The 27864-nt window shown below is 36.3% G+C and overlaps 1 protein-coding gene across 1 annotated transcript in view; it reads right to left on the bottom strand.

Moving 5' to 3' along the window:
- LOC111056679 (Down syndrome cell adhesion molecule-like protein Dscam2) overlaps window positions 1–27864 on the bottom strand; it is a 262768-nt gene that overhangs the window by 64276 nt on the left and 170628 nt on the right. The window contains exons 9-18 of the mRNA XM_039421737.1: window positions 21865–22161; window positions 20752–21030; window positions 19630–19911; window positions 19213–19332; window positions 15908–16081; window positions 14458–14742; window positions 12535–12816; window positions 11440–11510; window positions 8951–9179; window positions 7144–7287 (exon numbers count right to left, since the gene is read on the bottom strand). Of these exons, the coding sequence (XP_039277671.1) occupies window positions 7144–7287; window positions 8951–9179; window positions 11440–11510; window positions 12535–12816; window positions 14458–14742; window positions 15908–16081; window positions 19213–19332; window positions 19630–19911; window positions 20752–21030; window positions 21865–22161 (2163 nt within the window). The remainder of the gene's footprint in view (window positions 1–7143; window positions 7288–8950; window positions 9180–11439; window positions 11511–12534; window positions 12817–14457; window positions 14743–15907; window positions 16082–19212; window positions 19333–19629; window positions 19912–20751; window positions 21031–21864; window positions 22162–27864) is intronic.

Raw genomic sequence — 27864 nt, 5'->3', positions numbered from 1 at the left:
GGCTGTTTATTGGCAGGGCACTTTATTAGAGATTGTAGAAGAAGGAAGCCGTGCAGTCACTGTATTTCGCGTCATCATTCGCTCCTCCATTTAGAGCCGAGACAGCCGCCTGTTGAAAACACCAACACATTGGCCGGTAATAAACAAATGAGCAGGGTAGACGTGCACGACGTCGCTGATCAAAGCCATCAGACATTTGTTACTGACTCAGCGAAGAAAGTATTTTCGAACGTAAATAGTTCCTTAGTATTGTTACCAACTGTTAAATTGGGAGTTCGAGGTAATCAAGGCAATTATCATAAGGTCAAAGTATTATTAGATAGTGCAAGCACCGAGTCATTCATTACAAGGCGATGCATGAAAAAACTGGGTTTAGTGGTACAGAAAACACATAGTTTGCCAATCTATGGATTATCTGATACTAAACTGGAAGTGACAGATGAAATTACTAACTGTGAATTTGAAATACCGAACTCCCCTTCATTAACATTTGTTTTAAACAAATGAGCAGGGTAGACGTGCACGACGTCGCTGATCAAAGCCATCAGACATTTGTTACTGACTCAGCGAAGAAAGTATTTTCGAACGTAAATAGTTCCTTAGTATTGTTACCAACTGTTAAATTGGGAGTTCGAGGTAATCAAGGCAATTATCATAAGGTCAAAGTATTATTAGATAGTGCAAGCACCGAGTCATTCATTACAAGGCGATGCTGAAAAACTGGGTTTAGTGGTACAGAAAACACATAGTTTGCCAATCTATGGATTATCTGATACTAAACTGGAAGTGACAGATGAAATTACTAACTGTGAATTTGAAATACCGAACTCCCCTTCATTAAAAATTACCGTGTCGGGAGTCAACAAAATTGCAGCTACAAATCAGATAAAAAATGCGTACTGGGCACATATTGAAGGACTGGAGCTAGCAGATTCTGATTTTTTCCTCTCAGAGGAGGTTGATATTTTATTGGGTGCTGAATACTTCCCCTTCATTCTGACTGGAAGAAAGGTGATTGGTCCAGCGGGTACACCATCTGCCCTAGAAACAGTATGGGGCTACTGCCTGATGGGTAAGTTATCAGAGGAGAGTTCTACTATCTCAAATAATCTGTGCATGTATTCCAATGCTAATTCAGAAGAGTTGGTGAAGCGATTTTGGGTCGTAGAAGAGCCACCTAGGACAAAAAAATTATTGGAAAGTGAAATGGCTTGTGAGGAGATATACAAATCAACTGTTTGTCGTTTGAATACTGGTAGATACATTGTAGAATTACCATCCAAGGAAACAAATACGAGGGAGATATCGGGATATCTTGAAGTTAAAACTAATGTCGGAGAAAATGTTACCATGATTCGAGAAGAAGAATTGGGAGATAATTTAGAAGAAGTTCCAGGTAAACAAGGTATAGCCTTCAACAGTTATTTACCGATCAACGGTAATTTAGGGAAAGAGTTAAAAGTGATTCATGGTCCACATGAAATCAAACCAATGGGAAGACCCATACTGAAAAAGAAAATTGGAGAAGATGTTTTTGAAAGGGAGAAACGAAATTTGGAAGAGTTAGATGATGATAGACAGGATAATGTTGAAATAAAATGGACAAAATCCGAAAAGGGAGAAGAAATGAAAGAGTATACTCTAACAACTATGTCGTATGGTGTATCATCATCGCCATTTCTTGCCATTTGTACTACGCATCAGTGTATTGAAGTTCAAAAAGTGCTTTCAAAAATTATAAACATAGATTATATTGCAGCTTGGACTTATTCAACTGTGGCAGTGAGTTGGATTCAGTCTTCACCTCATCGTTGGGCTAGGTTTGTGGCAAATCGTGTAAGTCAAGTACAGGAACATCTGTCAACAGAGCAATTCAGATATGTGTCAACCGAATGTAATCCAGCTGATTGTGCTAGTCGAGGACTATTTCCCAATGAATTAATTGGTAATTCTCTGTGGTGGAATGGGTCTGATTGGTTAGACAAACCACTGGAGTGCTGGCCACACCAAACCACGGTAATGATGATGAAATTCCATACAGATTGAATTGGAAGCAAGAAAAATGACACTAGCAACACAGAGTAAAGACTCAGAGGAATCAATTCAATCGGTGAAATTGAGAAATCGATGGAGTTTACTCAAAAGAATTGTATCCTCATTCTGGAAACGTTGGCAATTGGAGTATATATCTAGTTTGCAAACCCGAACAAAATGGTACAGAAAACATAGTAATGTTAACATTGGACGTATGGCTCTCTTAAAGGAAAGTAACCTACTCCCTCTTCACTGGAGACTTGGTCGAACAACGAAGATATTCCTTGAACAGGATGGAATTGTGAGAGTGGTGGAGGTACAGACTGCAAAAGGAAGTCTCACCAGTCTGTCAATAGGGTATGTCTCCTCCCTATTGATGAAGATTAGGCCTTATTGAAGGGAACTTCAATAAGTTTTAGTGGTTAGTTTTTTTGTTTCTCGTTTTATGTATGGGAAAGGTTCCCAAGGTGCTTTGTTTCTTGTTTTTATTCTATATTACTTGTATAGTCATTTATTTCTCGTCCCATCCTCTCCTTTCCGGGCCTCCTACTCCTTTTTTTAAGTCTCCTCAAGGGCCCTGAGGAGTGAAGATATTTTCCTTTCTTTCCTAGTCTCCCTAGTAGGGTTCGTTATAGGTGGTTTTTTGTTTTTTTTTGAACAAAAATTTGTGACGAATTCATATTGTAGCTCAGAAATATTTCAATGAGTACTGAACAAAAAATTGTGACGAATTCATATTGTAGCTCAGAAACGATAATTCAATGAGTACTGGACAAAAAATTGGGTTGAATTTATTGAATCTTAATAAAACATTTATTTCGTTTAGGTGCCGTACACGAGTGTTCTTGAAGGTACCATTCATCTGAAGATGAACTGTGAAATGACAATCGACATAGTGCATCGTGGTTTCCTCACAATGTTCGACGACATCTGTGGAATGGGGGCGTGGCATAGACGGTGGAGTCAGCTGCAAGGAGACAATCCTCTTGGAACTTTATTATAGAGTTTATTTCTCAAATATGAAATACTTCTACGGGATAGGGTGCTATCAACTCTTTCAATTGTGATTAAGTTTTGAGCGACTTGTCCAGTTACTCTTTGAAAATTTTGAATATTTTTTAATTTGAGCACATGTTTCTTAATAGTCTTTAGAATGAACAATAATTGTCTTATAGTGAACAGATTGGAATTTTGAAACAATGTGACACTTGGGAAATCTCTCGGATACCTCATTATTGTTTTGATAACTAACTTTGTAAAACAAATAGAGGTTTTAAAGTTGAATCAAAAGTCCTCCCCATATAGAATTACCATACTGAACAGGATTGGAATAGAGCAAAATAAACAGATTTTAGTAATTTTAGACTCAAAATACTTCTAAGCATGTACATTTTCAAATTGACCACCCTTAATTTTTACAAAGGTAGCTAATCTGAGGTGACCAGCGTAGATGCTTATCAACAAAAATACCAAGATACTTGTAATTGTTACACTCTCAATAACCTCATTGCAAGAATCACATGGATACCTGTTACAAGCATTATTCAAACAAAGCCTGTTCATATCTAGATCCTCTGTTGTTGGACTGAAGGTCAAACATTTGTTTTACCAAGATTTAGTCTCAAATAATTACATTTTAGCCACTGAGAAACCTTATAGTAACCCACTTTTGTTTGCTTGATAACATCTTCCCAGGAACCTTCTTGGAAGATAAGTGCTGTGTCATCAGCAAAACAAATTGTCTTAGACCCAAATGAGTCCAGTACACTAGGCAGGTTATTACATAGATCAAAAATAAAACTGGTACCAATACAGTCCCTTGAGGTAGACCCCATGTCACATCTCTAATCTCACTATTACTACCACCACAGCTAACGATTTGGCTTCTACCCCTTAGATAACTTTCGAAGAAATCTAACTCTATTCCTTGAATACCAATATTAGATAGTTTCTGGATCATTTTATCATGTGGTACTGTGTCAAAAGCCTTGGCAGGTCCAGAAACATTACCAAGGTTTTTTATTTGTTTTGAAACCATTGTATATTGTCTCAGTTAAGGACTCAATGCATCCTCTGTGCTTCTACCCTGTTGGAAACCAACTGCCTCTTATCAAGGATTTTATTAACATTAGATATTCAACTAATCTTTTCTTTACCAATTTTTCGAAAATTTTAGAAATAGAACTAAGCAAGCTAATTGGTCTATAATTTTGAGGTATTTCTTACTCCCCCCCTTGTGTAAAGGAATAACTTTTGCATGCTTGAAATGCAAGGAAAGTATCCAGATGAAAAACAACAATTGAACATTTCTGAAAGAGGTTTAGAGATTGTGTCAGTTAATAGTTTTAGCACGCTGTTGGATATGTTTCCCATCCAGGTGCCTTATTATCATTCAAACTTTTGATTACTTCCTTGATTTCTGTTTCAGTAACAAAATTGAAATTAAATTCATTTTCAATATCTATTGTTGTTCCAAATATGATCTTCATTCTGTCCATGTATATCAATTTCCTGCGCTTGATTTATACCTACATTCACAAAATAGTCATTCAAAGCATTAAGATCTTGATTTACATGTAATTGTGAATTTATTTACCCCAATAATTGCTTGATTCATCACAGACCATATCTTCTTAGGGTCACCTTGAGCTTTATTTATTTCTGATTGATAATAAAAATCTTTTGCTTTTCTAATTAGATCTACTATTCTATTTCTGTAAGACAGGAATTTCCTTCTCAGCTCTACATTAAATGGTTCATTTTTCAATCTTTTATATAATCTATCTCTTATAGTTATGGACTTTAGAATTCCATTGGACATCCAGGTTTCAAATGTTTTTAGTTAAATTAACCTTTTAATAACTGTTGCTCTACTGATGCACGTTTTTACATTATTTACAAATTCATTTACTAATGTTTCAATACTTCTATTCGCGTCAATCTCCCAATTCATTAAAGCACTCTCCTCTAACAACTTTTCTTTATTAACATTCCTCACTTCAATAAACTTACATGGCTTACTAGATCGAGAACAAACATCTTTTTTAATTGATGCGTGAAGAGCAGTCGCATGATGATCAGTAATGACATTTCTAATACAGCAGTTTTTAATGAGTCATTATGTTTGGATTTAGAAAAAATATGGTCTAAACAAGTATTTGAAGCAGGACGAGTTTTTCTATTGACAAAGGACTCAAACCCATGCGAACTCATAATAGACAAATAATCATGCGTTTTTTAGAGTTACATAACAAATCAATATTACATCACCTATCACTAATGAATAATCAAAATTAAAGCATGAACCATTCATATAATTATCAAGTTGTTCTATAAATAAAGGTATACTTGTACTAGGAGATCTATAAACGGATGTTACTAAATATTTATTATTTTTAGTTTGCAGCTCAACAGCTAAGAAAGGATATTCGTTTGGACTATCAATTTTTTTCGATGAAATACTATTAGCTACATACATGACAATTCCATCTGAACGATTCAAGGAGTTACTTTTTATATATAAATTATAGCCATTAATGTTTAACAGTGATTTTTCTTCTTCAGAAGTCCAGGTTTCAGTAAAAATTAGAACCTCAAATTTTGGTCTCATGCTGTTCAAAATAATGAGAATTTGATCAAAATTTCTTTTCAAACTTCTTATATTTAAACTAAAAATATTCAATTCATAATTAAGGGGCTGGATATAGTTCAAGTATTCATCGGTACTGTCACATTCCCTAACACTGTTAATACTATCTAAAATTGCGTGAGATCATTCATAATAAATGTTTAATCAAACCTGTAGCAACACTTTATTCCTCTCCGTTGATAACTTTTTCAGATGGTCCAGTCCCTTGACTTTGAATACAGGTGAGCCCTCCGACTTCTTAGCGCACATTTGTGAACCACGAAACCAGACGAATTTCCAATCATTTTCCCTAGCTAACTCACGAGCGGCTTTCAGTTCTTTAGCACTCTTGGCAGTCAGCTGATTCATTAGCCTGAAGTGTCCGTTCGGCAGGTTTCTGTTGATTTTTTTCACGTCGATTCCGGGGCTGCTCCTATCTTCTCTGCTTATGGTTTGGAAAGCCGTCATCCATTTGTCCCTCATACTCCTTCTCACGAACCTGACGACAATCATCGGTGTAGTCTCTCGGTTCATGGATGGCAGTCTGTGAGCGACGCTGATTTCGTTTGATGGAAAATCAGACACTTGGAGAGCACTGGCTACGCCTTGTAGGATTTCGTCCATGTTTTCGTTCTTTGTTGCAGGTATACGGTTAATAATAAATTTTCCCCTGGTATATTCTTCTAATATTTCATTTCTCTTAGAAAGAAATTTTACTTCTTCTTTCAATTTTTGGTTTTCAGTGATTAATTGTTCATTAGCTTTTTGATTCTCCGATACCGATTTGAAACTATCAAAACTATCCGAAACAAATTTTACTGAGTGAGTTAGTTCCCTTAATTGTTGATCAATATCTTTTTTCAACGATTTTGAAAACTGTTCAAAGAAAACAGTAATTTTTCGCATTAAAACATCACTTTCCATTTCACTCTCTTCTTGTCCTGGTGACACAGACACCTGTTTACAAGCACTGCACTTCCATTTATTCCGATTATCCTTTGAAAGTTATTTGAAGTTCTTTTCGGTTGAATAGTGGCAGATGTAATGACATTTTTGTTTACACGAAGCACAAATTATTGAGTCTTCATCACTGAAATTGCCGAGGCAAACGTTGCAGTTATTCATATTTCAAACGTATCTATAATATGCGAGCTAAATAGAATACGAGTTTGATGAGTAGACGGTCACGATAAACAAGTCAGTACACTCAATAATAGATAAGCTGCAAACAATAGTACAATTCACTCCTTGTCACCACAAACACGTCCGCTCGTCACCGCTGCTCGACTAAGACTGATTTTATTCAGATAGTATTTAAGGTATCAGACAGAAACCGATATTCTCTCAGTATATTGATTATAAAGTATATTTTTATATATTGAGGCTTTTCTAGGTTTAATTTGGGGAATAAATAATTTCTTTGGAAAAAATATTTCCCTCATATGGTATCTATTATTAGAATTTGAATAATCACGCTATACCTTTGGTTGAAACACGTTTGAAGAGCACTTTGTAGCCTTGAATGATTCCATTCTGATAATCATTAGTCGGAGGCTCCCAGCGAACACGTAGAGCCTGCGATGACAACATTGTGCATCTCACATCTTTTGGAGGCTCTTCTGGAACTAAACAAAATGGCAGTATTTCTTCATATTGTTCCTTGACTAAATTGTAAGTTATTTCGTCTCTTATACAATCAATTTACAATTTACTAAAAAATACAGTTTATTATACGTTTTAATAATAATTAAGTAAGATTATAATAAGTTATACAGTTCATTATAAGTCTTGTAAATGTAACTCGCACTTTTTATGTAACATTCTGGGCAATAAAAATATTGATTTGATCTCTTCACGACGGCTGAAGTTAGGCAACCCGCCGCACAGCGGCAAACCCAACTCAACAAGGGAAGCGGCTCCTTTAATAATTTCCGGTTTTTCACACTGGAATCGATAGAAATTGATTGCTAAGAGTAATAATAAAAAAAAGATTTTCACACTATTCAAATAAATATGGGTGTTTTTATTACACATTCAAAGTCCTGAATTTAACAATCTCCTCACAAGCTCATCTTATCTTTGGAAATTTATTGATTTTATTGATACTCCTCGCCTTGTTAAATAATTCATTAAAAGTTCTTCAGTCATGAATCTATCATCCATTCGATTCCAATATTATTAAAAATGATTGGGATTAGACTCGTTCAGTAAGAAATTATTGAAAATGAAAACAACTTTCCACCAAGTAACAGTGATATTGATGTAAGTTATTCATCACGACTGTCTAATGGAAAGACAAGCTATCACCTTTGATTTTTTTGATACATCATAATCATTCTCAAGCTTCCATATAAATATATAGCAGGAATAATCTACTTCATATCCACTTTGAATATTATTGTATTTTTATTCAACATTGCATTGAGAACGTACTAATCAACGTACTGCCCAGCAAGGAGAATCCATTCCACAGGGAGGGTTTCAATTGAATCATGTAGTTGTTCAAAAATGTACGAGAAATTCACATGAACAGAGGCAATGATATTGAACAAATATAACAATATAATTATATACCCAGTTTATTTAAAATTTGAAAGGAAATGTCTGAGATACTGAAACCAATCATTCATATGGAATGATTATGAATGCATTACTGTTGTAGATTTATCTTTATTTTTTGCAAACAGGATAGCAGTTTCTTGTATAGAGATACGGAAACCAATCATTCATCGGAAATGATTATGAATGCATTCATCACTATTGTAAATTTATCTTTATTTTTTGAAAACAGGATAGCGGTTTCTTGTATGAAGGTATGGAGATTAAATAATTGATGGTGCATGAAAACCTATGTATGATGACTGTTGAATCTGCTCCCAAGTCAGTAGAATGAACCAGGTAGGGCAGATAAAATGTGAAGTTGAAAATGAATGATCAAGAATATTCCTGTACTTATGATGCGTTAGAAAATAGAAGAGTTACAACTAATACAGCCAATCTCCAAGTGTTACAACTCAATCTACTACTCTGACACCTGACTATGTGACATAGTGAATGCAATGATTCCAAATTAAAACACAACCCTTTCTACTACTCTGACACCTGAATACCTGACATAGTGAATGCAATGATACGAAATAAAAGAGTATCAGAACCCAGTCTACTAGTCTCCCACCTGACTACCTACATAGTGAATACAATTATACGAAATAAAAAAGCATCACAACCCAATCTACTCTCACACCCGTCTACCAACAAAGTGAATGCAATGGGTTACCATTTACCTACCACCCTCGACAGTTGTGGCGATGAAGGGCGTGCTGGGAGGCCCAGGCCCCACCTGGTTAAAGGCGGTGACCGTGATCTCGTAGCGCGAGTACTGATGTAGTCCGGTCAGCGTCATCTCAGTCCTCTGCTGACCCCGCACCGTTCGCACGTTCGGCGTTCCCGCCGCTATCTCCCGGTAGCTTATCTTGTAGCCCACAATGCTGCTTCTCAGCTTACCTCTGGATGGTGCCTGTAGGATAATACAAGAAAATAATTCATTCATGATTATGATTTATTGAATAATAGATAGCTCTGTTTGATGTGTAAAAGCACTTAAAGTGGATTCGCGTGTTATTTTAATCAAAGAATATTTGTTACGAGACAAACAATTTTAATGGTTATACCAGAGACAAACAAGTAGTCGCTTATCCTCTGGTACTTACGTTATCGCTCATCCTTTCTCTATGGTTATACCTCTCGTATAAAAATCTGACTACCAACATTCCATCTTGATAAAAGAAGAGATTGGTCATTTTAGGATTTCAAGAGAATGATGATGGAAGTAAATCTAATGAAAGTCAAAGTGATGATGTCTAATGATCAATAAAAATGAAAATTTAATTTCTATAAGATGTATTTGAATTATGATATTGGTTGATATTTTATTCCAACAATATAGAAAATAGCCTTACATGATATACGTATTAATATTACAACCAAGTGTCATATATTAATATTACTAACAATACAGTCAGAATGTGATATACATAGTTTCAACATTATCAATTTGTAGAATCCCTCACGATTATGAACCACTACCTCCGTAAACAAAGCCATAGTGCATTCGTGTGACGTCTGCACAGGTAGGGCTCCTACACCAATAAAAACACTAGCTGATATAGATCAGCTGAAATCAACGAATTTTTATTGGTGTAGGAGCCCTACCTGTGCTGACGTCACACGAATACACTATGGCTTTGTTTACGGAGGTAGTGCCTGAACACCACTACAACATACACTACTTATAAAATTCAAGTTTCTCTTTACCTCCCGAGAGAATTTTGATTCTATCTATCTAGATTTTTATTAAATAGCTCATTGAGTAGTATCACTTGTATATATTCTATGAAGTTTTCAATAATGATCCATGCTAATTTCAATGAATACCGTATCAAAGTTGAGGAGAGTTCAATGAACGTTGAACCACATACATTCATATGAATTGATGTGCTTTGAAAAACGCCTATTTTTAAATCGAATCAATTGTTCTCGATTTTCTACTGAAAGTTCGAATAAATTAATTCTGCACTGGCTTTGAAAGAATAAATTAAGGTATGATTATAATTTTAGTGCAGTTATACGGTAACTGTATGGTTTAATTACTGATACTATTCATAACTTTATGGTTTAAAATCATCAAAGTATCTAAGTGCAAATCTAATTTAACTCTGATGAAAACTCCACTGTTACATTGAAGAATAACGATCAAGAGTCAATTTTCTTGATAAAATCCAAACATAAAGTCTAGATCTTTCTGAAGTGTATCATCTGTACCAATTATTGGAGTTGCACTTTGCACGAGCAGTTCATTTCATCTTCAACAGAGGATGCCTCACTGAAGCACGTTTCTGTAACATAGAAAATATATGTCTGATAAGCCTTAGGAGGCCATAATAATTATTATTCCGAACATCAATGCCTGGGTGCAACGACGTCTACAATACTTGTTTTGTGACATAAACGTGAATTGACTTTTATACTAAATTGATATCTTATAGTTACTCTCATATTGTGCTGGATAGCATGTGCATGTGCATTCACAGAAAGCAGGGTACCTTACACAATATAATTATAGCGTAATTAATTTATTATGATGCCCACATAGCTGATCATTAGTGCGTGGGTGACAATATGAAGATTATAGAGCTATCCAGAATCCAAGAGCTCAACGATATTCAAACTCGCGAGTTTGGTGTTTACGAAGAGATTATGAAGTTTTCCATGAAGAGTTGAGTTGTTAGCACGCCTTATCTGCCAACTGCGCCAGTGCAGTCAGTGAAAATTCATAAATCAATTAATTTAATTTCATTATAGCATGAAACAGCCCAATTAAATGCAAGTATTTCTTTGTAGAGATTAAACAAATTCAGTGTTTGCCGGATTTTACATTTTAATAAATATTAACTCTTGTAAATTAGTGGAGAGATTTCTTTTGGAACAGATAGGGTAAATGTAGTACTTCACAACAAGGCAATAAGGGCCAAGCCACAAGGAGCGTGCCAAGCTATCCAATTGGCTCATTATCAGCTGATTGGGTTGGTGTTCAGTAATCAGCTGATAATCAGCCAATCGGAGAGTTTCCTGGCCTGCCGACCTGTCCGCCGCCAGTTCAAAAACGCCTAATTTATGTGACTTGGCCCTTATTGAGATCATATATGGAATTACTTGGTATGAAATGATGGAGAATGATTTGTATTCCCTGCTAGAGATGGGTTAATGGGTTCACTGACCTTCCATTTGATAACTAGTGTTCTGGGGGCGGGTGACTCTGCCGTAACATCTTCTGGTGGTTCACTTGGCGCTGAAATAAAATTAATGATTGTAAGAGTGACTTTTCTACAACGAACGTTACAAGCAAATATTGTTAATTGTGTATTAATCATCGAATTAGGGACGCCTATAAGACTATGAAGCACCGTCAAAAATGCTGCTAACCACTGAAGATACGAACTTACAATTAGTTTCATGAAACTCATAAGCATTTTCTCATCAGACAACGTGATTAATATTAAAATTGGGCTATAAAAAAAACTCTGACATAGCCTATTATTTTTTAGTAATAAAATTTTATTAGACCAATAATGATAATAGCTTTTCCTGGAGTGCGGTGATATAAGCCCTCCTAGTAGTATCCATACATTTTTTGGTGTGCCTTTTTTCTTTAGGGCTACTTTTGACACTCTGGCTACCACATAACAATGTGTACGTTCTGTGTACAGTAAATTGTTCCAGTTCCAATCGTAAATTGCTCCATCACGACTAGTGCAAAATGTTCCCATGGAACACCATTTCAAAATTGTTGGTTCAAGCTTTTGGCGCGCACTTAAGTAAAAAGTTGATTTACACCAAAATGCGTCGTTCGCTAGCTGCGTGAATGAAGAAAGGCTGTTTTACAAAATTACCGTCTAGAAAAGTGTGCATTTCTTTCATTCCATTATTCTCAAATTTTCTATAGAGAAAAATTCATTCAACGAATGGTTATCAAACATAATTTTGTTGGTTATGTATTCTATGGCTATGCTATGATAAACAAGCTATCAGCGCATGCGCAGCCGCACAGAAGCAAGCAGACTACAAGATTCAATCGACCAATGAGAGCTTGAATAGTTGGAACAATTTACCACGCTTCGACTGTGGGGCAGGAGCTTGGAACTGGAACTGGTTTCTGGTACAGAATCTGTCAAAATTCTTCCCATGGGACGCGGAACTTTTTACCTGGTGAATTGTGAATCGGACAATTTACCACATTCTATGTACATAGAACGGGCTCTATGTCTTTAAGATCTTCTCGATAATATTATGAGACTGTAGTGAGAGTAGCCTACCTTCCTGTAGAGTAACAGCGTCGATGGCAGCGCTGGGGGGACCGGCGCCGACGTCGTTGATGGCGACCACTCGAATGGCGTATGCGGTGGAGGGTGCGAGGGCACTGAGGTGCGCCGAATGGGTGCTACCACTGACCGTCACATTGTTCCAGGCGGGAGACGTCTCCTCCTGGAATTGCACGAGGAAGTGGGTGACGGGGGACGATGCGGCCGCCCATCGCACGCTCAGCCACCGGCTTCCCACCTCCACCACCTCAACGCTGCGCGGTGCCAGCGGCGGCTCTGCAATTCAATTCATTTGTCATAACATTTGACAATTCCCCAGTCAATAGAATAGAGTGTGACGAAGAATAAACTGAACTAGACTTGACTAAACTAGAATTATAAAGCACGGGGTGATCCGTGGTGATATTTCGGATAAAGAGCTTGCGTTGCCGCCTGGAGATACCGGCTTCAAATCCACTTATCACCAATCGTTTCTTATCTATAGTCTCTGCAGACTTTACATTGAAGCATTAGTCTTATGGAGTACGGCGCAGCCAGATTTCATAGGATCCAGAGAGCCTGTAGAATAATTGTGTGTTGAAGAAAGAGCAAAAAAGAAAGCGTAGCCTGTAAAATAATTGTGTGAGAGAAAGAGTGTAACTTACGATAAGAGCACACGGATGCCGTTTTTTACTGATTCTATCGTAGAAGGCTACGCTTCAATCGGTCCAACGACTGTCATACTACAGCCGGGACCGACAATATCAGGACTATCAGCTTGAGTTGAATTGAAATTGGAAACATAAGCGCCCTTAACCATTCTTCTCATGCTATCTTTTCTCTATGGTCATATATGTGGTCATCTGTGGCTATTGTGTATTCACTTTCCGTGACGAATAAAGTTGAGTAAACACGTATGGCTTTTGTTGGGGAGTTTCTTGCGGGAAGGTCCCACCTCGCCTGAATCATTTGAACTGTCAATCGGTCTAACGACTGTCATACTACAGCCGGGACCGACAATATAACTATCTTGCCCATCCGATGACAGCTTGACAGCGATAAGTAGCCTGACTATAGTGTTTATTACGTATAAATTTTACGTAAATAAAGCGTAGCCTTTTTCGATAGAATCAGTATAAAAAACGGCATCCCTGTGCTCCTATCGTTCTATGAAATAACATTGACCATAAAGCCATAAAACTAAGGTTTGCACAGACTATAGTCAGGCTACTTATCGCTGTCAAGCTGTCATCGGATGGGCAATATAGTTATATTGTCGGTCCCGGCTGTAGTATGACAGTCGTTAGACCGATTGACAGTTCAAATGATTCAGGCGAGGTGGGACCTTCCCGCAAGAAACTCCCCAACAAAAGCCATACGTGTTTACTTCACTTTATTCGTCACGGAAAGTGAATACACAATAGCCACAGATGACCACATATATGACCATAGAGAAAAGATAGCATGAGAAGATATCCCATGGTTAAGGGCGCTTATGTTTCCAATTTCAATTCAACTCAAGCTGATAGTCCTAGTAGTTATTTATAGTGAAACTAAGTGACGCTGGTAGTCTGTCATACTGTGCTGTTCTTACACTCTCACGCGGCCAAAACAGTAATAATAGGCAGTAGTCGACAGTAATCGGCTTGAGTTAACAAAAAATCGTCTTGAAATTTAGAGCATAAACGAACTATACCATGAAATATCTTCTTATGCTATCTTTTCTTCATGATATGACTGAGTGATGAGGAAGTATAAGGCTAGTATTACACACACATCGATTCTTGGACCTACGATTTTTGACATCCTTATGTATCCTACTAGATTGAATGTAACTTGACAAACATAATCTGTTTAATCTAATAGAATTTATAAGGACGGCAAAAAATCGTACGTTCGAAAATCGATGTGTGTGTAACTGGCTATATAGTGACTAACCTTTAACCGATAGATAGATGAGCATGGTGTCATGTCCGAAGTCGTTGCGTGCGGTGCAGTGGTAGGCGCCGGCGTACTTGCGGGAGAAAGCGTGGATGCGTATCTCGGAAGTGAGACCGGTGCTGGTGTGACGGGTCTGCGGGGGCGGCAGTATTCCGCCCCCCACTGGGCCAGGGCCCCACGTCACCCGCAAGGGCTGGTCGCCCTCTGCCTCGCAGGCCACAGACACCTCGTCTCCGATCATTATGCTCTGGTTCAGCGAGCGCGATGTGAAGTGCGCTGGAACTGCCATCAATACCAAACTCATTACTTTGTTTAACTTTATACTTTCAAAAAATTGTTAAACTAATTATTCTCATTATCTCCATGAAGTACTTCAATAGATTGTAATATATTTATTTTTCTATACAAAGATGTGCGGGAGCAACAGATCAGTAGTCCATTCTACTTCCATGACAAAAATTGTTATAAATAATTATATTCAAATTCAATTATTGTTTATTCCTCTCCTCTGGAATTATGCATTTTTCAGGTATTTCAATATTATTTCAGTATTTATAGTGATTGAAAAATGGTTTTTGTTTTTTTGTTATAGTAATTGAAATGTCATTTTTGTTTATCAATGGTACAATAATTTTTTCCAGTACTTTAATAGTATTATAAATTTCCTAGTGATTGAACTACGACCTGGTTCTATTTCACCTCTAAGGCTTGTTGCAAGATTATGAGTCGATGTCTTCAAGACAAAGCAGTTGGTGGCTAAAATAGTAGTCTATTAAGGCTCTCAATAGATAAATAAGTTGATAAGTAATCTCAATCACATTCTGAATTGTAATTCACCTCACTAAATCCTGTACAAGACTTTCCTTGAAATCACGAGCTAAACTCAAATTTCAAAAGAGCACCGTGTAGACTGTGATTGTTTCTTATAGCTGCATTTTTTCATCCAAACTTATATTGTTTGATTTTTATTTGGTCTGCATTGGTCACAAATTATAATTATTGTAATAAAATTAATCGCAGCAGCTCTTCTATAATTTCAGGATGAGTTTAAAAAGAAAATTCAATTTGCAGCGTCAACTAGAAATCAGGATACAACTAGTGAAATTCATTCTCAGACACATTGCCAGAGATGAAAACGTTTTTTTGTATTCATTATAAGGCAGATTAAATCCAATTCCAGCAATAACCTTATTGGCTCAGAACCAACCCCAGTCAACAGGTGAATTCCTTTAAGAGCTTTGGAAGTTTATAGTTGAACGTTATTGGATGATTATCTATTTGGATGTATTGTTTCGAATGACAAATGATTGTGAACTTGTCACTATCATTCAAACAAATAATGCTTCTCTTATCTTAGCTACTGGACTGTCGAATATAAGGTGGAATATTAAAACTTTGACAGTTTTGTGATCACCTAAACAAGCTCAATCTGAATGTGAATATTTACCATTTATTGTGAGGAAGATGTCTTTCTTCAAAACTGGGCCTATACCGTTGCTGGCCTGGCAAGAGTAGACACTTTCATGGGCAGCCGAGGGTGAAGGTATGTAGACTGTTCCATTTCCATAGATAATAGCTCCAGACGTCAGTTCCAATGGCAGGTACTCATTGCCTCCATCTCCTTGATTGGAAAAAATAGTTTACTCCAATTACTTCACAATTCAATTCTAGATGAAGTTGTTACCTTCAATGGGCGGTGTGAATAAAAACGAGTAGGACAAGTAAATACTTGAATGACAAGTAAACGCCAAAATTGAAGTGAATAAAACAAGTTCGATGAAAAAGACTAAGAAATTTTCAAAAAAAAAAAAATAAATAAAACAAGTATTTACTCTTACTCGCGAGTAAATACTTGAGAGGCTAGTAGACCCCCGAAAAATGCCAATTTTGGTGTGAATAAACGCAAGTGAATACTTCTGTAGCAAGTAAATACTCGTCTATTTGCAAGTCAACCCGACCCCAGACTTGCAGTCGTACTTGTACACGAGAGATGGCTGCATTTACGAACCTGCATGGTATGAAACGTTATAGAGACCGGCGTGATATAAGTCCCGATCTATCTAAGGGACTATAACGGTTTGAGAGCGGAAACGTAGATTTTCTCACTTCGCACTTTCTTGATGGAAACACTGATGCAAGTGGTGGAGGATTAACTGCAAGGAAAAAGATGGAAATTTTTCTGAGATACCTTAGTGATCCAGGATTCCAAAGTGGTGTTGCCAACGACATGGGGGTTGAAAGAAGTACCGTCAGCAGAACATTTTCAAGTGTATTGGATAAAATAGTGTTGAAGTCTGAAGATTGGATTAAATTTCCACGCACTATTGAAGATATGGATCAGGCCAAGGCAGATTGGGCTTCAAAATTTCGCATTTCGACTGTCATTGGTGCACTCACGTGCAATCGGCGTTTAGCGACAAAAACAGAACAAGTCACAACAGGAAATGATGCGTAGTAGTCTGTGTGGCGCTACAAGTATTTACTTGCCTTTCTTGTGAATTCAGTTGTCTCGCGAGTAAATACTTGCTAGCAAACCCTCGGGTTGGCGACGAGTACATGGTCACAAGTAAACTCGACGCTTTATTCACATCGGTTTACTTGGAATTTGAATAGGCCTACTCGTTACACTTTACTTGTAAGTAAATACTCGTCGTACTCGTTTTTATTCACACCGCCCAATAGAATTGATAGATATTTAAACTAGTAGTTCTGTGAACAGTAGACCTCACGCAGTATTCTCATTTACAAGTACCTGATTGAAACTATAGACCTTATGGAAATACAGCAATAGACTGGCTTCTCCACACATCTGTGTAATCACTTGTCAGATGATTTATGATAAATAATTCTATCAGGACCTCCTAAATACCGGACCTGCGCCTGTGTGAAAATTTTCGTAAAACGGTGCCGATATTAAATATATTAATACCCCAAATTTTGGTGGGGTCTCAACTCAGCTGACACTGATATGTTGTCAAGTGAAGTTTGTTTACAAATGTCACGGGCTTCATAATATTTACGAGTTTTATAATTGATCAATCATCATTTTATAATTATTTAATATGCAATAGAGATTCAAATTAGATTTTTTCAATATTCAAAGTGTTTAGTAAGTGTTAAATAAATTCAAATTGTGAATAGTAAAGTTTTAAGAATTCAAAATGTATAGTGAGTGTTGAGTGTTCAAAGTGTTTTAATCAACAATAATTTTATAATATTCAACCGTAGCCTAGATTAATTTTTGTTTATTATCCGTAACTCAACATTTAGCTTTATAACAACATGCTACAATGAGTAGGCCTATGAACAGTTTTAATTGAACATGCCTAGAAATTGTTGTGTCCCTGTGTGTAAATCGAACTATATTATAGAAAAACCCCCTTAGTGACAATATTTACGTTTCACAACGATAAAGAGCTGAGGAAAAATGGACAAGGTGTAGAAAGATTGTAAAGTCACCAACAATTCGGCTATCAATCATTTTAGAGCAACAGACATTATTAAAAAGTACAAGTTTTTGTGTGAAGATGGTTCTTATGTGACTATTCCAAGAAAAGAGTAAAACTATGCGATGGTGCCTTCCCTACAATTAAATCGTGTGTAAAGGTATTGGGCAATATATTTCTGAACAATTACTGCATCATGAAGAATAATAATCAGTTGCCCCAGCAAGCAAAGTCGCGAAAATTGAGAACATTGAATTCTTAGGCTAGAATAAAATAACGATAATATTATAAGCTATATGCATGTGAATTGCACTTGAATGCTATGTGAATGAGAATAAATAAAGTCCAGTTACCCTATCAAATAATTACTTCTTTAATAAACCTCAATTAAATTAATTAAACTAAACCTTATTTAACTTATGAAAAATGATTTTGAACAGTAATAAGTTATTAGAGAGAGCTGGAACCTAGCTGATGGCAGTATGTTAGTCCACCAAACATGGCGGCCATCTTGTTTGTATGCTCAGGTCCGGTATTTAGGAGGTCCTGATTCTGTAGTCTGATTTTTACTCTAATATTGGCGTATGGAGGAGGCTCCTTTATCCTTTTATATTATCCTTGAAATGCAAAATTTCCAAAAACCTTCTATTTATACGTCGACGCGAAATTAAAAAAGGAAAATACCTGTCAAATTTCATGAAAATCTTTCACCGCGTTTCGCCGTAAATGCGCAACATATAAACATTTGAACATTAAGAGAAATGCCAAACCGTCGACTTGAATCTTAGACCTCACTTCGCTCGGTCAATTATTTTCTGTAGTCAATTTCATTTGTTAAAAAAATATTGATGCATTGCAATAATATGTCATGTTCATGTCTCTTTTGAGAAGTTTTGTTTCTTGATAGTCTCTCATGTGAATAAAATAATCTTCTTTTTGTTCTTACTTTCACATAAAATTATAGGCTACAGTTCATTAATAAATATGAAAACTTGCTTATGTCGTTTTGATTAGATGCTTCTAGTTTTCAATGTGTAGACTATGGAAACTGAAAACTTATCCATAAAATGAAAGTATCCAATCTTGATAGACTAAGTAATTAACTCAAAATTTCCATCGAAGATGAAATTTAACAGATACTTTGAGTTTGTGTTCCAGATTAATACATAATATGTATATTATACAGTAATGGACATTCAGAATAATGATTATTCCTATTTTCAAGTAATATTCACCCACTTCAAAAATGGATCTGATACATTATAATTTCAGGAATAATATAGAGTTTGCAATGTATGGAAATTACCTGTGCTCTTCATCCATGAAACTCTAGGCTGAGGAAATCCTGTAGCTTTACAGTGAAAGAAAACCGGATGATGAACCAGCACTGCAATGTCTTCAGGCTCTATCACCCAGCTGGGTGGAACTGAAAAAAAGTACAAAATATTAGAATCGTATCTACCAATCAGGAAATATTTGACCGAGTCTTTTCTGACAAAAAATCTTAGGTTTTCAAAGGTATCTGCTATTTCTAGAGATAGAGAGGAACTTGAAATTTGATTACAGGGACTTGATATTCGTTTTTGACAACTGCTATACATTGATAAGAGTCTCTGGAAAGCTTTAGAAACAAAACAAACTCTCCAAACATTAATAAAAGTGAATTGTCTGGAGTATACTGTCATATCAATTACCCTGATAATAAAGATACACACATATTCACCTTTTATTACGAGCTCTGCTGTGTGATTGACTTCGGCGGCTGAATTCTTGACAATGCAAGTGTAGTGACCAGCATGACGTCCTGACAATCTCACGAATTGAAGATTATTGACAAACTGATTGGCTTGCTCTTGGATGTCGGGATCTTGGCTGAGACTTCTGCCGTCCTTCTGCCACATTATTTCGATGGGCAGATCGCCGGATATGACCATGCACGATATTTGTGCTCGGTCTCCTTCCTCCAAGTTGGCGGGAAAATGGAATGGGGCGATCTTTGGCGGCCCTGCAAAATGAACAGTATACAAATTGATAATATTCTGATAAATATTAGCCTAAGGATATTGTATTTTGTTGAGAATAAATGCAAAATTGAATCAGTTTAGAACTTGAGTATAATATTATTGATGCGCCAAACTTACCAAATTTGCGCCAATCTATGGTGCTGAATTTCTATTTGAATGATAATAGATAAGAAGGAAGCTATTTTCAGTATCAACCACATTTTTTTGAGAGTCGATTAATTTCGAACTTCTGTCAAATCAGCTTGATTTTCTCAAATCCAAATGATGACATCCGATTCTTGATTCATAACCTTCACTCATTGGATTCAACAAACGATCAAGGTTCAAAAACGAATCAATCCAGGTTGAAACACCATAATAGGCTAGTAGATTCTATATATGCCAAATTCCAAATTCTTATGAGGATTCAACAATGTATTCACATAATATAGTCTATTTCTCTTCACAATATAGATTTCTGTCAGTTATATTATTATTCTGGAATGATATCAAAATTTAATGTTTTCATCTATATCAGTCTATATATTATTACTTTCTCTAGAGCCTAAAGGAATGATTTTATACTTCGTTAGCAAATTTCACTATATTTGTCATTAATGGAATAACATGACATCGCGCACATGATGTAGGTTCACTAAACTTGTCAGACTGAGTTATTACGTGCACCATCTGACAGCTTATTTAGAATGTTGATAGTGTTGTCAACTCTTTGAGCATGACATTCATTAGAAGGCAGATGGCTGTGATGGAATGGTTCATTATTGGTATGTAGAGAATTTATTATAGGTGGAATTATCCATTATCGATAAATAAGTACTGACTCTTAATGTCGAGATAGAGCTTGCCGCTGGCGGATTGTCCCTGCTGGTTGCGCACAGTGCAAGTGTACTCGCCGCGGTCGGCGTCGTTCTTCAGCTGGCTGATGAGCAGAGTGCCGTTGGCGAAGACCCGCTGCCGGTAGTTGGAGGGCACGGGCAGTGGCTGGCCACCCTGTTGCCACGTGGTCGCCACCACTGGGTAGCCTGCAACCGGACACTGAAGGTGCACGTCCCCACCCGACACCGCCGTCACGTTCACGGGAGGTCGCGCTGTCGGGGGTCCTAAACACAGACATTACTACCTAAATATATCAAAATGATATGAAATTATCAAGAAATGGCTATTGAGCCGCACCCGAGAGGATCTTGAAACCATGTACAATTTTACGATTTAATTTCGACTGATGAATGGTCTATTGTTTCAACTTTGCCAAAACTGATTGATGTTTTTTAATTTTTCATTTAAATTCTGTTAGGCTAAATACTTCAAAATAGTGTTCAAATAATGTTTGAGTGTTTGTTTAACAATGATTGAAAAGTGTTCGAGTTTAATTCATTGTTTCCTATTCACTTGCTCATTATTCTTCTCCGTTATATTCCCAACTCTGGTAATGTCTTGTTTTCTTTATTTTATTCTGTCTTTTTTATTTTTATTCGATATCATTTTTGTAATGATTTATTTTTGTTTTTCTTTCGTCCTGCGTGATGAATAATAGATTGTTATGATTATTAATACTGGATTGATTTGTCATATATTTTCTTTGTTGAATTTGTATCAGCCAGCTTTCTCTGTCTCTGTTTTGTTCATTGTCTAACTGCATTGCTCTCTAACTGTACTCCATCATGTGGACGTGATTTTTATCACTCGCATGGCTGCATGGTAAATCCTCCAACTAAACCTTGCCCTAAACAAATCTAAATCCAATCTTCATACCGACCAAAAAGAATAAAAAATGTATCATAATATATTATCTTTTCGTCATGGCTAAACAACTTCAACCGTATAGCATTCGACTAAACCTAAGCTTTCAATAAACCTAAGTCTAATCTTCACGTAACTTGACTACAGTAAACTATCATCACTATTCATCTATTCTGTAGAGTGTTTCCACTGACCATAGATATTTAGCGGCTCTGAGTGCTGTACAGCTCCCAGACTGTTCTTGGCCTGGCAGGTGTAGATGCCACCATGCTGCACGCGTGCATGCGTGATGTTGAGGTGGCTGATGAGGTCGCCGGTGGCGTCGAGGAAGCTGCCAAGCATGTACTGGCCCCGGGGCAGCAGGGGACCTCCGTCCAGCAACCAGGTGAGGCGTGGTGGGGGGTGGCCAGCTGCGATGCAACGCAGTGACACAGACACACCCGGCTGGATCGTCTGCTCCACAAACGTTGTCAGGAGAGTCGGCGGGATGGCTGAAACACCATTAATCAGTTACATGAAGTATGTCTCCAATGAACAATGACTGCTAATGTGCTGAGAATTTCGCGATAGTTCTACAGCATACCCACAGTGTATTAAAAAAGACAACGAAATGATATACATATAGATATGCAAACAGAAAAGTTGGTATGATCAGCAGCTATAGAAGCACTGTTAAGCTCGCAGCACACTGGAGACGCAGTTTTTGCTCAACGCACAATGGGAACGCGCTGCGCCGCACCGCCGTTTACCGGACGTGACTCTCCAGCCGACCACTGCCATGTGTCACTACCCATTTGTGTAGTTAACATGAGCAGCTCTGAAGATGAGGAATTTTTTTTCATTTTCTCTGATTTTATTGGACGAGGAGAAAAAGAAATTTATTAAATTCAATTTATAAAAATTGCTGTGAGTTCACCAAATTAACAAAAAGATAGACACTTTCGGGGGTTTCCACCATCTCTTTCCAGACTTACTAGAGGACAATAGAAATTTTTTTCAATATTTCATAATGACGCCAGAGAAGTTTCATAAACTTCTAAATATGCTTAAACCATTGATCATCAAGCAAGATACAAACTTGAGAAGACTAGTTTCACCTGAAGAAAAACTTGCCGTTTGTTTAAGGCTGGTTCGGCTATTCAATTTACTAACTTTCAATTTAGTAGGAGCTAACTTTTTGGTTGCAATCGATAATGTTCATCTGTTTCAAAAATGTTAATCTGATGACAAATCCATTAAAATTTTGCGGCGGTCATTCATTGTTAATTGAAAAAAAATCAAATTTACTAACGCAATAAAAAATATCCATAACTGAGCCTAATCGACAGTAGAATCCATTACCATGTAAATTCAGATTTTCATACTTCCATATTTGTAATGTGGTTCAAGTTTTGGCACACACGTTAAGCTGCGTTTACACCAAATTTAATATTGAAATGTTGATAACTTAATCCTTATAGATTCTATTAGAAAGAACATAACATAACCGAGGGTAGCAAAAGCAAAAGCTTCTGAGGGTAGCGAAGAGGCACCCGAAAGGTGGCGGCGCTCAGAGGAAAAATTACTCTCCTATCTCACACTGGAGACGCGCCTTGCCGCGCTGCGCAGCCACAGACAAAAAATTCCGCTCCATATTCTCCCAAAAGTTCCGACAGCGGAATAATTCCACGGCATCCACGGCGGCGCGGCCGCCGTGGTCACGGCGGACACGGCTTCTCACTCTGTGAGAAGCTACAGGGCTAGAAGGATAACTTTTGTATTTAGGATGACCAATAATCCAGAGTTATTATTACACAGTAAATTGGCGTGTTCGGAGTTTTTCCCAGCAGAACGTCCTAGCTGATTGGACTAGTTCCTCAAGAAGTGTTCTACATGCAGTTGTAAAATATGTCATCCTACTCTGCGCACATGCTACGTTTCAGCTCCACATTCCCTATAGTGAATGGCCCACTCAAGTAATAAATTGGGATTGTTGGATTACTCAAATAATGATCAAGATTTATTAGGTTAGACAGACGCAAGTCTACGTAACGCCTGAACCCTGACCTTCCAAAATAGATTGTTAGTTGAACATTCTTTTCTCAATATGTTGATACTTTGAAGTGCATGCTCTTATATTATACTGACTTGACTGACATACTGCGGCGAGAGCTGCTGCTTACAGCTAGTTTTATAGATTTATTCGAGTAATTAATTTAGTTGTTCTGCTAGAAATTGATAGTTCGAACAATACTTCAAATGATTTCTCAATGGAATGACACCAATTTAACATTTAAATTATTATTTATAACGGTGCATTTTGATACACCTTCAAATTTATTTGTAAAGAGAATTAGCTAGGTCTCATTGAAAGAAACCAGAAACTTTATCATCAACTGTACTATCAATTGACTTATATAGGTAAGATAATAAAGCCTCTAAATACTGTGATTATTGGCAACGATACCAGAATAAGGCCAAATAAGGGACATAAATCGTTTGAGAAAACACAAAAATATTATTGTATAAGTACCATTGAACAGAAAATTTAGGAATCATGATAAAAATAAGGGGAAGAAGGATATAGTTTAATGTGCATATTAATACAGAAGTGCATTTGTACAAGAAAATATCGATGTACCAATCAGATTTTAGTATTTGATAGGCGCTAAAAGTATATAATTCAAAAAGCCATAACGTGGTATTTTTAAAATTTATAAAAATATGTTGTTATTTGTAAAAATTAATACATCATGATTTGCATGTGAGCGGATTCGAATGTGAAAAATATTTGTTTATTTTAAAATAATCTGTATTCATATTACGAACTATTTACTAGAGCCAAACTACGTTATAAGGATTTGGTGAAATCCACCAATCATAGCGTACATTTAAATTAGATCACCAGCGGGCAAAGTTTATTCTTTTGCTGGTGATGCTATATATAACACGTAACACGTAAATTATATATAAACTTATATATATATATATATATATATATATATATATATATAAAGATGTAAATTTGGAAAAAGGAAGTATCATGGGAAAAGAAGAAAGGTGAAATTCTCACTTGCTTGCTAGAGGTCACCAGAGTCACCAGCAAAACTTAAGAGCAGTAGACTGAACTTGTAGACTTGTTGAAATGTTTTATGCTAAAGTTTAAATTTGAATTTTATTATTAATCAAATCATTATAACTCAGTGAAGTCGCTATATGACAAGAGTTGCTAAATTAATTATTTCCCCATTGAAGAAGACGACATCAGCCCACCGGACTAATAAGGCATGGAACACACGAGGCCGAAACCATGCCACATCTTTAAGTTTGGGAAAATCTTCGCACGTGAGTTGTAAATTTCTAGAGGGCCCTCATTGCTTCGAATTTGTGAGCATAATAGGACTGGCTCGTCGAAAGTTACATTCGAAAATCAAGCTTGATTGATAATTACTTGCGCATTTAGTTACGAATAAGGGAGGTCTTGCTGAGAACTTGAATGAGAATCAAGTAGCCAAAGAACTATTATATATAGACATTCAAATTATTATTCTATGGGTTCATATAATCATTTTCAAGATTGTTATTGCATGGAGGCAATTATAAGGAGGCTCTAAGTTTCAAAGATAATTTATTTTATCTAAGTTCCTCTGTATGCCGAACTCAAGCCCTGAGATTTATGAATATTTAATATTTGATATTATTTAATCTAGAATCATATATTTTGTTTGACAAGAAAGAAGCAAGTCGAGAAATTGAGCCTACGTATAAAGTGTATTCTATTAATAAAATACAAGATTTATTATTTGATAAGAGCAAGCCTTGTAAAATTTAAGTGAGCTACCACTGTGATATTTTCTTCTATATATATATATATATATTCTCATATTGCTTTAGTGTATGACAAATCAGCGATATACAGCATTGATCATCAAATCTCCAGAAATATCACGTTCTCAAGATTTATCTAAATCGTTCAGAATCATCATCGAAATTGAATTGTTTGAAACACAGGGTCATAGTATCAAGTTGAAGCAGCAATATAAATTAATAGAAATTATAGGGCATTCTGATACAGTGTCGCCTTTGATCCCACTCGGTATTATCTCACATTGCTGACCCCTTTGTCAGATGGTAACGGGTTGGATTGGTGTCGATGCTAAATTGTCTTGCACAATACTTAGATTCCTTACATTTATCTATCACTTCAGCATCTATAATTACGGATTCATCCAGAGCAACGGTAAGAATTGCAGACCGACAAAACGGCAGCAGATTGCAGCAATTGCGAGCAGAAGTTCTTATAAGCTCTTTGAAGAGCTGGTAAGAACACTATGGTATTTATATTTCAGCAGGAGTGAACGTAAAAATTCTTTGATCTCATTTGCTCTACCGATTATAGCCAGCTGAACATAACTTACGTACACCCAAAAGGGACATTACATGACATGTCACAACCAACATGGGCTTAGTATATATTTTATGTGTACCCCAATACGGCTTTACATATTTTAACAAAATTCAGACTTTTACAATATTGAACCAGCAAGGCCTGTAATAGATACATTGGTTTCTATATACCTTGAATTCAACCAAGGTCTATAAATACTGGTGTCATGACACTCCTGTTCCTTATGGAACGGCCATTTTTGGGGGTCTTTATGGCGGCACATTTTACAAATCCAATCTAATTCAATTTGCTTGTAACAAAATAATTTATTAGGCATTAAAAAAAAATATTCTAGTTGAAATAATATGTGAATTCAGGTTTTCAATTCTTCAATAATGAAATCTTAATAATGATTGCTTCAATTATTCATTCATTTATTATTAAAAAGTATTCTTATTTTTGTAACCGAAGGATTATGATTCATAAGGCATTGGGACAAGACAGGAATATGCGAGGCCAACTGCGAAAAGAGCTTGAAGTTTCCTATCAATTAAATCTAAAAATCAACAAATCAGTTTCTAGTATTCTGCTAAATACTATAATTTTGTAGGAATACTTATTTTTACAAATAGATTAGGGCAGCCTAACGAGAATCAAGATCTGAGACTCCATTCTCAGTGCAATTTAAACTTGGGTAATTGTGATTGTCCCACCATTAAAAAAGTCAATAATACAAAGTACTTGGGAATCATAATTATTGATGAAAACCTTAAATGGGATGTTCATATCAAATACATATGTAGAAAAATGAGATATTTATCTTTTAAATTTTACCAAGTTAACAGAATTCTCAATAAGAACCACCTGAAAATGATGTATCATGCTCTAGTCAAGTCAATAATTCTGCAGTATGGCATAGTTGTTTGGGGAGGCTGTTTCAACTGTCATATTGCTGAATTATTTGTAGCACAAAAACTGATAATTAAAACTATATTAAGCAAACCCAGGCTCTATCCAACGGATATGGTTCTTAGTGATTTTGAGGTCATGACTATACGTCAATTATACATAAAAACCGTAATTGAGTACTTAATAAAATATAGATCCGATTTTCCTCTCACAATGAACTCTACACTTAATTATTATAATCTAAGGGCCATTGCTAACAAATATATACAGTCACCTATAACACTAATATTGAATGTAGAAGGAGGCAGTTAATTTACATAGGTACTAAAATAATAAACCTCATTCCACATCACTTTCTCATGGACAATAAGATCAGCGGAAAACTTGAACTGGACATACAGTAATTTCTTCTTCCATTTAGATATATGACTCGAGATATCTGCTCCAGCATTATTTTTTAATTTTTCAGTGAACTTGCTTACCTTTATTTTGAGAACCTATTCCTCTGTTTTCTTCCTTTCCCCCATTTATCCCTTCCCTTTTTCCCTCATCACTTCTCTCTTCTCTTCTTTGCCTGCCTATTACATGGGAAACCATAGTTGGCTTCCTCTCTTTTTTCCTCTTCTCCAACACACCCAACCACAAAGCCCATGGTTTTTTATATTTGTAACATTTCATTGTATTTTAATTGTTTTGTAATTCTTTGTTATTTTGTTTTGTGTGTTTAATAAATTCCAATAACTAATAACACATCATATTATGTTTAATCTACAATGATAACAGCTAAAAATAAATTTGAAAATTGGTGAACTAGAACCCCACAAAATGGCGATTTTGCAATGCATCACGGGACTGTGTCATAACCTGTATTTATAGACCTTGAATTCAACCTTAAACCAGTTATAGAATAGACACGACC

This window comes from Nilaparvata lugens, chromosome 2 (assembly GCF_014356525.2).
Source record: "Nilaparvata lugens isolate BPH chromosome 2, ASM1435652v1, whole genome shotgun sequence".
NCBI classification, from domain to species: domain Eukaryota; kingdom Metazoa; phylum Arthropoda; class Insecta; order Hemiptera; family Delphacidae; genus Nilaparvata; species Nilaparvata lugens.
Note: the sequence above shows the minus strand (reverse complement) of the source record. Positions and strands in the feature narration are given on the sequence as shown.